Below are 13,958 nucleotides of genomic sequence, written 5' to 3'. Positions count from 1 at the left end.
AAAAGTATAAATAATTCACTAATAATTCCGTTATTAAAGGCGATCCACTATACCCTCGCACGTCTTCCAATAATACAAATAGCTCACTAGCCAATGCCTCGCCCTACCCTGTATTCCAATTCAGATGTATTATCCTGTCACAAACCCAAAACACATCTAATAAAATCTCTTCTATATACCCCCCCCCATTCAGATAATAATCATTATGGGCCGACTAGTGACTGGCTTCAAGGCGGATTTCCTGCAGTTCTAGTGAGAAGCCGTGACCAGTGGAGTTTAATCCGTGTAGGATAGTGACAGGTATCTACTTCAGACAATGGGTGAAGGGTTGCGCGAGATCATGGATCGGTTGAATTTAGACATTAACACCGTTGTATGCCGGCTCAGTGGTCTGGAGGTTAGGCGTTTGCGCGCGAGACCGAAGATCCTGGGTTTGAGTTCCGTATGCTGGATCGTAGTCGTACACTGTGGAGGAGTCCCATATTAGGAAGAAACGGTCGTCCAGTGCTTCCAGGTTTTCAATGGTGGTCTAGCTTAGATCGACTCATGAATTCAACTATTAAAATTCATACAATCTACACAAACCCCCATTCTGAAAAAGAAAACAAAATGGGTCGCAACCGCTATTTCACTCTCGAGTATTTCAAATCGACAGTTGGAGTAATGACTTGAGAAAACTTGTTACATGATTATATCATATAAACGTAAAATTGCACTGACCAGTAATCATTTATGTGGTACCTACATACCTTTACCTTACTTTATTGTAATACTTAAACTAACTCAGTACACTGCTCGAATCTTGGGGATCGTTCATACGTATTTAGGTCAATATTGCCTCATGGAATTCAATCTAAAAAATCAGCTGTTAATTAATTTCCACTTTATCTATACAAAACTGAAACATTTGTTTTGTATATTTTATGTCAAATTAATGGTCACAGTAAGTGATTAAATAAATCCATGAAGAATATATTAGAAACATTATAATCTATGCACTTTTAAATTACTTTATCAACTTATCTATTTACTCTAACTGAATATTTCACGTGTGTAATTTTGATCAAGCCTTAAAATGTGCGTAAAAGTAGTATCACGTTTATCAATGATTATAAACGTCTACGGCCAATAACAAATCAATAATTGTATGATTAGAATTTAGGAGTAGTATTTCGAATCTACAAAATAAATGCATATATAAGAACTTTATTGAAGTTAAACTTAATAGACCAGTGGATAACACGTTGACATTTGAAGCAAAAGGTATTGGGTTCGAGTCTCAATGTGAACATTCCCATTGAGATGCAAGTATACTCAGCTGACAAGTTCTAAGTAAGTTGAAATATACGTCCTGCATTCCTCTGCTAGCCACTGACTTGAACAGAAGTTTTTGATCAAGTGACAATATTGAGGTGATCCGCTCACAATGCACATACACTAACAAAAAGTGATCAATTGCACTTCTTAACATAAACAACGGAAAAATATAAACCTTTACAAATAAATATCAAATTTATTTGGAGATTTTAAATGTTTACTCCCTGGACTAAAGTTTTGATATGGAAAATTTCTCAAACAGATAGAAATATAGAATAATGAAAAAACTCCACATACACTAAAGAACAGACTACCTCACATCGTTAGATCTAGCAAAAGTGTATTTACAAAAATTACATCTGTTAATTTGAACTTATGCACTATCTCATCTGTCCTAACAACAAGTCATCAACTACAACACTTTTAAATTATTTCAGAACTAAGGACAAAATTGCTTGTTCCATTAAATTGTAGAACCAATTACAGTGTGCAACATCAATGAACTGTTAAACAATAACAATATGTACAATTTATCAGTGTACAGTTTATGTAGTGCATTATAAAAATCTAATTGTTATAACTCCACATTATTGTATATGATAAATAGAAAATCAATAAAATATAGTGTGTATTATATGTCACTAATCAATAAAACCCAAAACAATACTCTATACTCGACTCAGAAACCATTCATTTAACTGTCCTTAAACTGATAAGGTCGATGTTAAAATTTATCGCGATTAAAATACCTCACTATAAATCGATACTTATGAACAAACGAACAAATGAAAACCAAAAACACTGCATTTAAAGAACGGTAATAATAACAATAACAATAATAATAATAGTAATAATAGCAGTAATGACAGTAATAATAATAACAATAAGAATAATGATAATAATAGTAAGAAGAATGAAGAATTCAAAGAAGTTGAGGATATCACTTTTGAATTCTGTATAAATTAGCTGATCACAATAATATTAAAATTACTATTATAATAAATAAATGTAAATTTCACTTACCCATAAACCAGTCGACCATAGAAAGGTATACGTAAATAAATAGACTGATCATTCGTGAATACAGTAATTATACCAGATAAATAATAACTGTGAGATAAATGTGCCGCTGAAAATATGTAAACAGAAACAAAAAATTTTAAACAAATTTCTTTTTAAAAAAATCATGTATAATTCAATTTATTCAGTGTAAAACTGTATGAGAATGAGAATGAAAAAATAACAGCATATTCGAAAATTATATTTTTTTAGGGGGCCACACCCGGAGCCTTTGACCTAATGGTCTAACCACAAGGCAGTGGAGCATCGTGAGGATATGCAGTTCCATGGCAGCCGGTGACCAACGATTGGTTCATACGCTATTTGTTCCCTCAGGATAATGGAGCCCATGTGCACCATTGGTTTGGAATCAGGGTTTTCCAACTCCCCTAGGTGGACTTTCCGTGTCCACCAATCCAGTTATAGCGCCGGATATTCGCTTTTCGTAAACAACACTCCCACCACGAGAAGGCAGTGAGTAGGACTTCCCTGACAGAGACTATATACGCGTGACCATATGAGAGCATTTCGAGAAGGAGAGCGGACTCTCCCCACTCTCGGCCGTACCAGGGCATTTGGGGGCCATTATACACGTGGACAATGGTGGTTTTTTCAGGCGATATGTTGAATACAGTTTCCAGGTTTCATTAATCTTAATTTACATCATCCAAGTGATTAAAGTGAATATGTTCATAATCATTTAGGGATGTTTTCTTTTGGAAAAAAGTTCTGTTTCCAGATTTTTTTTCTAAATCTCGCAGAGAATAACCATATGTACCAAATTCAATGTATATCGTTTATATTTTTCAAAGATGAATAGTGATATAAACTGGTGTTTGAACTTAATGAAATTGTCTGCTTGAAATGGATTTTGACGAATCAGTAAATTAATATTTGAGAAGTGGATACTTTAAAAAGTCGAACGTTTTTGAAAAAAAAACACAAGAATACTTTCATCGATAAAAAACAATTTAAGTTTTATTGTAATTAAATTAGAAGGAAGTAGATATTAATTTTGTTAAAAGGTTGGTATTGGTCAGTTATGATATTTCAATATTCATTGCTAAATGAGAAATTTGTGCAATATAGTAATTACGTTAATAATGAGCAAACAAGTTTTAATAGAATGATTAGCAAACTTCAACTTCATTCAATTCAGGCCTTAAGTTTATTTCACCTTAATTTCTTTAATGAACATGCTAAAATCTACAGCGTAGTTAATTATGTAAATTTTAATAACTCGAAAGTTTTATTCTCATAAACAAGTGTTCATTGTTTGTTAATTTATAATTTTAATTAGTGCTTTATTTTCTTTTTAATGATCTTTGGTAATACAAAACTTATAGTTGCTGAAGTATCTCCAGAATTATAAAAAACAATACCTTCTGAACAGTTCAACTTAAAAACTTTGGTACATTGTGAACTGAAATTGAGGGTTCCCCAACTAGTATTGATTTGTAATATTTAAAGAAGAATGCCAACAAATTACACTGTCAATTGAAGAGGAATTAAAAATTAAGGGATACTAAGAGGTAACTGATTCCTATAAATTGAGAAATTTTCAGTAGTTTTCATGATTAACTCTTTATCAAAGCTTAAATAGGAAATATGAGTACTGTATAAATCAAATTCCTGGACTAATCTTCAGGTTTAGAATTCAGTAATTTGAATTTCTCTACTTTATTTAATTTATAACATAAAACCAATGAATTTCAGGAATCAGTTCATATTTGGCTAATATCAAAGATTAGGAAAAGAGTTATTATTGAGCAAGTACGTTGCTACTACATGACTGTAAGCACGCCTTACCGAATAGTGCTTATCAGCACGAAATCTAAGTACAGCATTTCCTAACGATTGCCTCCAACTATCTAACATCATTATACAACATGTTTTGTGAATGTTGTCAATAAGGGACTGGCATCAGATGGAGAGTAATAAAAAGGAAACTAGTGACTGAGTGGAAATTAAACCATATTTTGAATTAATCGAAATTAAGAAAATGTAAAACGTTGAATTATGATTGAATAAGCGCTTAGTAACATGCTTTCCACAATATGTGAATTTCATTTTATATTCGTTCTAAGGCCTATAGAGTTAAATAGCTTTAGGTCTAGAATAAAACAATTAACTGCTGTTTCAGAACGCTCGCTTAATAAATCTGTGTCTTTTTAAGCCTTTATTAATCACATATTTACAAATCATCTCATCAATAACAACTGTCTTAGAAGTAATCAATATATGTATACAGCTATCTGAAATTCACTAATTTAGTTGAAGGGTATTTTTTAGTTTCATTTAATTTGAAGTTATATTTGTCATGGATCGATCTTAGTTAAGGTGCTATTGGACGTCGACCCAATATTTCCCATAGTTAAGAGCTCAGTGAGGGATCTGTAGGTTCTAAGTTCAACCCATGGGGGGATTCGTAGGTGGCCACTCCTAACATGTCTTGTACCACGACAAAATAGCTGTCTAGTGCTTTCTAGCTTTTAACTGTGCCCAACTGAAATCAACCAATAAAAATATAACCTACAGAAATTATGAATTACAACAGAATATTTATTATGTAACATGATCACCAATAACAAGTTTCATTAATATCAGTATATTACACAAATACTTATCACTCCAGAGACAACTTATGCTTTTTTATCTACAGAAGAAAACATTTAGCTTTTCTTTTTCTCTTTTTTAAAAAAAAACAAGTTTTTGTGCATGCAACTGATTCGCATTATGTAAAACACACCATTCTAATAACAAAACAAATAAAAAAAAGGGTAATCAGAACAATGATTGTATATAGAAAACAACATTCCATGGAGATGATTGTATCTAATCTAGATTTATAACAGTAAAACCCTATATGTATCTATGCATATTCTGTTGTTTTTGTCGTATTGTCAATCAAATGGTTTACAATCAAGAAAGTGCTCATAACGATGATGATGATAGTGATCCATTTTATGAAATTTTTATTATAAGATGGTCGTATAGAAAAACGCTATTTTTGTATAAACTTTTCTTATCTAAAGTACAAAAATAGCAAACTTAATAAACTGAAATTCATTAGTGAATTTCATATATACTAACAACTTTTATTGGTCGATAAATAAAAATACTTTATTTATTCTGTTTTCTTGACAAAAATAACAACAAAACAGTAACAACGATAGTAGCCATGAAAATGACATCTTGTGAATAAAACTTACTTACTTACTTTAGCTATTTATCCCTCATGGAGGAGCGTAGGCCTCCCACAAGCATTCACCATCCAACTCTATCATGGACAATCCTTTCCAGTTGCTATTCATCCTTTTCAAGTATACTTCTAATTCTCATATAGTGTGTTCTTTGGTCTTCCTCTTTTCTGTTTCCTTTCACGATTCCAAGTTAGAGCTTGCCTCGTGATGCAGTTTGGTGATTTCTGTAATTTACGTCCTATCCACTTCCAACGTCTTTTCCTAATTTCCTCTTTAAATGAAGGCTGGTTTATTCTCTCCCGGAGTAGGCTGTTGATGATGATATCCTGCTAACGGATATTGAGTATCTTGAGTAGACATCTGTTTACAAATACTTGTACTATTTTGATGATGGTTGTAGTAGTTCTCCAAGTTTCAGCTCCGTACAGTAGAACTGTTTTGATGTTCGTATTGAAGATTCTCACTTTGATAATCGCTTGCGGACAGTTGTTTTGAGTTACATATGTTCTTCAACTCTAGGGATGCTATCCTCGCTTTGCCAATTCTCGCCCTTACGTCTGCATCAGATCCTCCTTGTTCATCGATGATATTGCCGACCAGCTACGTGAAAGTTTCCACCTGTTCCAGGGTTTATCTATCAAGTGTGATTAGGTTAGTGTTCTCCGTGTTGTATTTGAGGATTTTAATTTTTCCTTTGTGTATGTTAAGGTTACTGCTGCAGAGGCTTCTGCCACATTGTTTGTTTTGACCTGCATTTGTTGGTGTGAATGGGATAGAAGGGTCAGGTAATCTGAGAAGTTCAAATCATCCAGTTGCATGCAAGCTGTTAATTGAATTCCACCTGTATTCTCCCAGGGTTGCTGCCGATCCCAAGCCTGGGTAAAAAAAGGTTGGACATGGGGTCAGTAACCCCACTCCGTAGGAAACAACTTTGCCCAAAAAACGCTGACCAGAATAAACATTTTGAATGAAGGTTTTACATAATTTAAGCACACTCTTTCTCTCTTACTACATTTCTCACTTTCTAGTATATTCAACCTATTTTTATAAAATAAACATCTCATTCACTATGTTGAATAGTTAAATAATAGTTTATTTGAGAAAACCTTTCAAAATAAATTAGCTTGTGAAAATTAAACTGAACATATTCTGATAACTTTAATGACTGTTGCGAATCTTTATGTATACGCGTGTGTGTAATGTAATGTTGTAAGTATCCCTAGATAATCCCTGGACTCCCGAATCAAAAGAGGTGCCTTTTTAAGAGACCATTACTTGAGCCTGTAATTTCAAGGTTTAATCCAGTGAGGGAACGTCAGAAAATAGAGTCCCATGGTATCCATTGGCCAGAAGAAGTTTTTGCTTCATTTTTTCCTTAAGATCTTGTATACCAAATATATAAACGGTTTAGAATCAGGGTTTTTCAACTTGCTTGTGTGAATCGAGTAATGTACGTATATTGTGTTAACTAGTCCGACCAAAATCACTATAACGTCAAGTAGTTAAAACCGTGATTTAACGATGAAAATAGTCGAATTTGAATTAGTACGTCACAACTCCAAAACTTATTCCACCTATATTGGTTTAGAAAATTGGATAGTATCACTAACGTGTACATAATTAACGTGGTTCAAATCCAATAACGTGAACCTGTAGTTGGTTAGAGTTACAGTAAAATTCCTTACACGTAGTTTTTTTTATTATCATGATGAGGGCAACGATAAAGATTTGAACAGAATTGCATGAGTTCATGTAATTTAGTTAAGTTCTCACCAGATGCTTATTAATTTGTAATATTTTCAAATCTAAATTATACATAAAAATTAGCATACTTATACCAGTGAATTTAATTAAAAGTGGAAGTCTGAATAGTTAACGAATGTGAATTCACGAAATTTAAAAAGGCTAAATCTCGATTGTGTATTAATCACCGCGATAGATTTGAATGTAACAACTTGATGTCTTATATCAAAGAGATGTCTGAAAATAGAACCACTGAAAGCCTTATTCAGCTTGACTTAAACCTTTCTGAAATATGTTCTGTGAATCATTAAATTAATCTTGAGATTTAATTAAGAGTATTAGGTCATTTGGATAAAACATTTGACAGAGGAAACAAAAAATACAAAGATGTCCGATTTTTAAAAATTTAACTGGATCTCATAAAATGAGTGAAAAAGGTTGATAACTAGAATTATCTAACGATTGAAATCTACAACACACAGATCAATGTATGAATAATCGTCAGATAACCACAAGTGAAAACTAAACAAATAAAATTAAAGTTTTAAAAAGACAAGTGACAAGAAAAGTTTAGTTTTTTGAAATTCTAAAATACATTTTCTTGCTGAATTCAATTGATAGGAAGAAGTCTTAAAACATGGAGTTCTGTTCAGACTAATCAAGATAATTTTCTCCAACTTATCATTTTTACGTTACTAGGACACTACTGCTACTAACCAATATGTAGTAAGAAGTTTCAGTTCATTGATCTATTTGTACAGTGGAATTATTCAGCACCTTCTATGAATGAACAATGAATGATGAGTAGAATGACAACTAAATAAGAATAAACTGATAAGAAATAGTTAATTAATGACTATTTTTATAATTCACACGAATGAAAGATATTGCAAATGCAATGTTGTACATGTCTTTACTAGGTAGTGGATATTGTTATTAAATAGTATTGTCAGCAGGACTTGATTTGCAACAATAAAATCCTACTGGAAGTATATTGTACGGAAATAATTCACTGTTCAATACTACGATTATTTCATTTGCCTATTGTTAATATTTTGACAAGTTCATGGAGCCATATTAAAATTTATACCTATCAAAAATTTACTTGTTTGAATAAACCACTTCAAAAAAATTTTTATTCAAAATTATTAGAATTGTTCATTTATACAATTATATATATAGATATATATGCTGATGGTCATTGACATTTCACAGCGTGATTTTTGTTCATTGTCATCTAATATTGACAAATTACTCAAGTTGCATAAAAACCTTTTTTTTTCATAATCAGTGTGTTATTTCATTATGATATGTAACTATTTATACAATGGGATATATAATCCATAGATCATTAAAATGATAATATGCATATATATATATATATATATATATATATATATATGTCATTACCCTGAAGCCACTGAGTTAGCTCGTCCAGTGGTTTATATTTCTATCTACACTAATAAAATATACACCTAAGGGGTTCATTTTATAAATTGTTGATATTAAGGACTACATTTTATTAACCTCTATCGACATAGGCATCCTGAGAGGATTGTCTTAATAGTAACTTTAATCGCAAGGTTTTATTATATTTCGTATACACATAACAGTGAAAGCCAAGACGCATGTTTTATCCTATGTGAGGCTCGTCAGCTAATAGTACCTATATGCCAGCGTTGATGATCACAGAGGCTAAAATCCGGTGTCTATCGCTTTAAACGACGTGTTACCAGATGGGCTACTGAATCTAGATGGTTATTCACTTATTCAACGGATATAAAGTGATGTATATAAAAGTTGTGAGCTTTTTTGTCGTTGAAATTAAGGAGTGCAGTTGACCAGTTTTCCTTAAGATATTCTTATCTGGAACCGATCGCCTCAATAGTGTCCTTAGTTACAAGTTTTCAGTAAAGTTAGATTACGGCTATTAGGGGAATTTATGACGAGAGATAACGTGGATTCTACTGCTAACCATGATTCTATTTTACTAATACATCAATGAAATATTGTTGGTTTTTAACTATAACAATTAGCAATATGTTTCGGGGTGATTAAAATGACAAAAAACAAAACCCTAAATAAGTGTTTCGATGTTTGTTTTTTTCAAATAATTAAGCAAAACAGAAGCTTGATAAAAAGTAAAATATTATTCGTTTTTCTTAGGTATGATGTGTTTGTTCATAAGTATGTCCGAACATAGCGGTTTTGTTCGATCCGAAAAGTTACAAGTTGCCTCTTGATAGTACCATTTTAAAAAAAACTTATTTTTGCCGACAAAAACTAACCGAATATTTTTTAATTAAAAATTGAATATTCAGTGTTACATAAAGCAGTTAATACAATTTCAAACTAATAGTAACACATAAAACCAATGAACTCTATCATCACACAAAAAATATTATAGTTTACATTACGGAATGATCTTAGTTAAACAAATATTGAGAACTAGTAGACACTGAACAGCTACTCCTTCCTAGTATGGAACCACTTAGCAGTGGCCATCCGCTGCCCTTCCTATGACCTAACTCAGAACATTCAGGTCTCAAGATGAGTACTTAACCTTTGGGCCAGTTGGCCGGCGATTAATGGTTTGATATTGATCAATTCATTACAGTACGCAACCATCTTGTACCTGACATGGTTGATCTCCATTAATCGTAGTTTCTCACAAGAACTCTTCAAATCACCTTTCAAAATAAGTCAACACTAATTGCATGATTATTACCAGTACAGAAATTTGTAGAGAAATATTCAAATAATCAATTTGATTCACTAAATACTAAACAGAATATTGTACTTACATGAAAGTGTTACGATGGCAATAGTTTTTGGAGTCGTAGTATGTGGTGAAATAATTTTTTCTGTAATATCAATTGATAAAGCTTCATCATAGATATTAGCTTCAATACTCTACAATTAGAAAAAAAATAAACAACTATTTAAATTAAATTCTTATGATGGATGCGAATGTGATACTATCGATAGATAGAAATTAAACAACTATTACTTTAATGTACGATAAACATCCGCTTTCTTAAAAATATTTTAATTTATTGGAAAAATAGGTTGTATTTACACAGTATACACCATGTCAACTAGAAGGAGATGTTTTTATTCATTGAGAGGTTAAAAGATAACAACAAAGAAATTGTTGTCAAAGAGAAAAAAATGTCACGAAATTCACGTTAATCGATCTATTTATTTTGGATAATTTCATTATTTTTATCACTCGTTAAGGTTTGATGAAATAACAACAGAAATTTAATAACTTTGTTCCTAGTTCTTTTTTCCTAACCGTCAGTCCTTGTGTTATTTTGACTTATTTAAATATTACCTTAGTTCCATGACCTAACCTCTTCGCCATTTCAAATTTGAATAATGCAATAGTAATCGTATTTCGATTAGGCAATTTAACGCTAATGATGTGTCTGTGAAAAGAAGATAGCAGAATTAGACTAACATTAAATATAAATTACTTACTACAAAGAGAGACATCAGTTTTATGCTCCTGGATGTTCTTAAACTTAACTCAGTTTATGATTAAAACACGTATCTCGTAAATGGTTTAGGGAAATTATTAAAAATCTTTTTACCTACGTTTTATGTTTGTTATGAGCAGTAAACCTCATAAAAGTTGAAAACATTTTTTGCTGATAAATCTTAACATGTGAAAAATTCAGATCGATGATACAGTGTTTAGTCTACATCTAATGAAATATTGAACAATGTTGAGTTAATTAATTTGATGACCGACTGTACAAACTGTAAAAATTCAGTTCAATGATTCTTATCACAACCTAAACAGTTTATCATCAAATTAATTATTAACTAGTTATTGGTTAGTGTAAAAACATCTTACATTATAGATAATAATACAGTGATAATAGATTGAATTTTATGTAAGAATTTAAAGTTAATTAAAATTACTGTTTCCATTGTTAGAGTGAGGAGTCGCAGCTGTTTATTATTCATAGTGAGTTCAATTATTTAAGGATATTAAAATTACACAGAGTGCATATAATAATATAATTATACATATCCACATGATATATGCCAACAAATAAAAGACATAAATATTAGTTTTGTCTCGACAAAAAATTAAAATCATACTAGGACATTACGGCACTAACGTTTAGAAAACTTCGCACTAGCAACAAAAACAAACACTGCTTGACCTCAATTTATAAACAGATATCAATTTAGTAATAAATTGTAACAATGAAAATGGATATTACTAACACGTTTAACAAAACTAAATAAGGAAAAGACTAGAAATACCTCATATTATTTATTGTTACTCATAAGCATAATGATATGATGATAATGCTTAATAAATTGGAAACAAGGTAAATGATTAACCATACTGTTATCAAATTTAATATTTCTTTAAAATCATTATTACTGACATATATATCTTATTTGAAACCATTCTAAAAATCTAATCATGAAATGTAGTTAACAAATAGTCATTTCTAGTAGTGATTACACTTACGGCCAGCTACAGTACTTTATTATTAATCAACTTGTATCGAGATTATAAAAGTTTATTTAGTTCTATATAAATTTATTATTATCATCTATTGAGCAGCAATGTCTATATGATATAGAATTAACAAAAAGAACAAACCAAAAAGTGATGATATCCGCATATCCATGTTTACACTGAGTTAGCATTCTATAGAAAAAATGTCCCATCAGTGAGTAAAAAAGGAATGCTGTTTGTTCATTTCTAACCCGTCAGAAATCACAGTATATTTTTTGACAGAGTTGGGAAACCATTTTTTGTTTGAAAAAAGGTCAAATGAATTGATCAAGTTGAAAAGTTACACTATCTACAACAGTCACTTCAGTAATAACCTGAAAAGATTCAAAAACACAGCTATAGTGTACTAAGACATTTAACTTGTTTACCAAAAATAACGCAGTATAAATCTACTGGAACTTGTGGCGTCTCTACTATGAGAAGATTGTCACTATCATACAAAACTCGTGTAATAGACTGAATTTCAAAGTCATGCATAAGGGGCAGCACACAAATATATTGTAGATGAGAACTGGTGTTAGATAAGACTGCTTAATGTTGCCTTTCGTTCTTCTGGTTGTTGAGTGGATTATGAAAACCTCCACATTTCAGGAAATGGAATACAATGGACACCTTGGATACAACTAGGAGATTCGGACTTTGGCGATAACTTGGCCCTTTTGTCACACACATGCAAGTGAAGACCATCGGTGTGGTAATGTCTTCTGCAGAAGTAGGCCTCAACATTAACAAGGAAGATATTAAGATTTTGAAGTAAGACATAAAAAGTATCAGTCAAATCACACTTGATGGTGAAGCTGTGAAAGAGGTTAAAACCTTTACATACCTGAGCAGCATGATTGACAAATAGGAGGCATCTAGTAAAGATGTGAAGGTATGAATTAGCAAAGGAAGGGTAATATTCTTAGAACCGAACAATATTTGGACTCAGAAGAACTGTCAGCCAACAACAAGAATCAGAATTTTCAATATAAACGTTAAAATAGCTCTTTAAAGACAATCAACACAGTTGTACATACGTGCGCGCATTTTACATTGTGTATGACTGGAAGAATTATACATTTTAAATTATTCAACTTGACACAAAACGTGATCTAATTAAGCAACATGTAAAAGAAATTAAAATGCTAACCATCAAAACAACATAATGGTACATTTTATTTACAAAAATATAAAATAATGCATTCAAGAAGAAACTACACTGAGAAGAAAAACAGAATCAAGAATAAAGGAAGACATATGAACCATAATGCTTTGGTTTGAAAAGTACATTAGTAATAAATATTGACATCTATATCATTCATATTAACTGTACAAAAACAACATCTAACATTATGATAAAATTATTCAATAGGTGTAAAGATATACTACTTTCAACTGCTGAATAGCATCAGCTGAATACTACTACTACTACTACCAACTAGTGATATTCATATAATCTAGACAGTTAATTATCATAACTACCCTGACTAACAGTAGTACATCAATTAACCTATGTTATTTGGATTGACTTTGTTTTTTATAAATATTCACTTGACTTTTGTTACAATAGATTAAGATTAATACCATTAAATGATACCATATATTTAATAGCTCGTTTAAGTGCCTTAATTTTATATTTTTCCTCGAAAGTCGACATTGATGTACCACAATCATCAACTGAATTCTTTCATATGGTTGATTTATGTAATTAAAGTGTATTTGTGTATGCATTACTTTTACCGGTATTTATAAATACATAGCCAAATGATCTGTAGTGAAACTCATCTAAAAAGTTTAGCTTAAAAATAAAAGAAGTCTATTGAAGCTGATAAAATCTACTTATCTAATTTTTCATACTTCGATAAGAATAGACAAAGTTTTTAGTTCTTTATCAATTGTAGCATAACTATAACAATTTTTTTAAACAAAACTGAATAAATAAATAATCTTAAGATATTCAAACTTTACTCTCTTTTAACATAATAATTTGAAAAGTGTAGTTCTTTAAAACTTGTAAAATGTCAACTTTTACATTGTCTTTAACTTATCATTAAAGAAAAATAAATGTTTTGAGTACTTGTACTTCATAAATATATGAGAAAATAATC

The 13,958-nt window shown here is 31.0% G+C and overlaps 1 protein-coding gene across 2 annotated transcripts in view; it reads right to left on the bottom strand.

The window, feature by feature from the left end:
- The window catches only part of Smp_136380.1 (hypothetical protein), a gene marked incomplete at both ends in the record, with an annotated part of 86,165 nt that extends 72,658 nt beyond the window's left edge, over nucleotides 1-13,507 (bottom strand). For both annotated transcript variants that reach the window (XM_018799295.1, XM_018799296.1), the window contains 3 exons: nucleotides 2,341-2,446; nucleotides 10,127-10,235; nucleotides 13,448-13,507. In XM_018799295.1, the coding sequence (XP_018651099.1) occupies nucleotides 2,341-2,446; nucleotides 10,127-10,235; nucleotides 13,448-13,507 (275 nt within the window). The remainder of the gene's footprint in view (nucleotides 1-2,340; nucleotides 2,447-10,126; nucleotides 10,236-13,447) is intronic.
- Between the last annotated feature and the right edge of the window lie 451 nt (nucleotides 13,508-13,958).

Source organism: Schistosoma mansoni, chromosome 3 (assembly GCF_000237925.1).
Source record: "Schistosoma mansoni strain Puerto Rico chromosome 3, complete genome".
Lineage (NCBI taxonomy): Eukaryota > Metazoa > Platyhelminthes > Trematoda > Strigeidida > Schistosomatidae > Schistosoma > Schistosoma mansoni.
The sequence above is the reverse complement of the archived record's forward strand: the minus strand, read 5'-3'. Positions and strand labels throughout refer to the sequence as shown.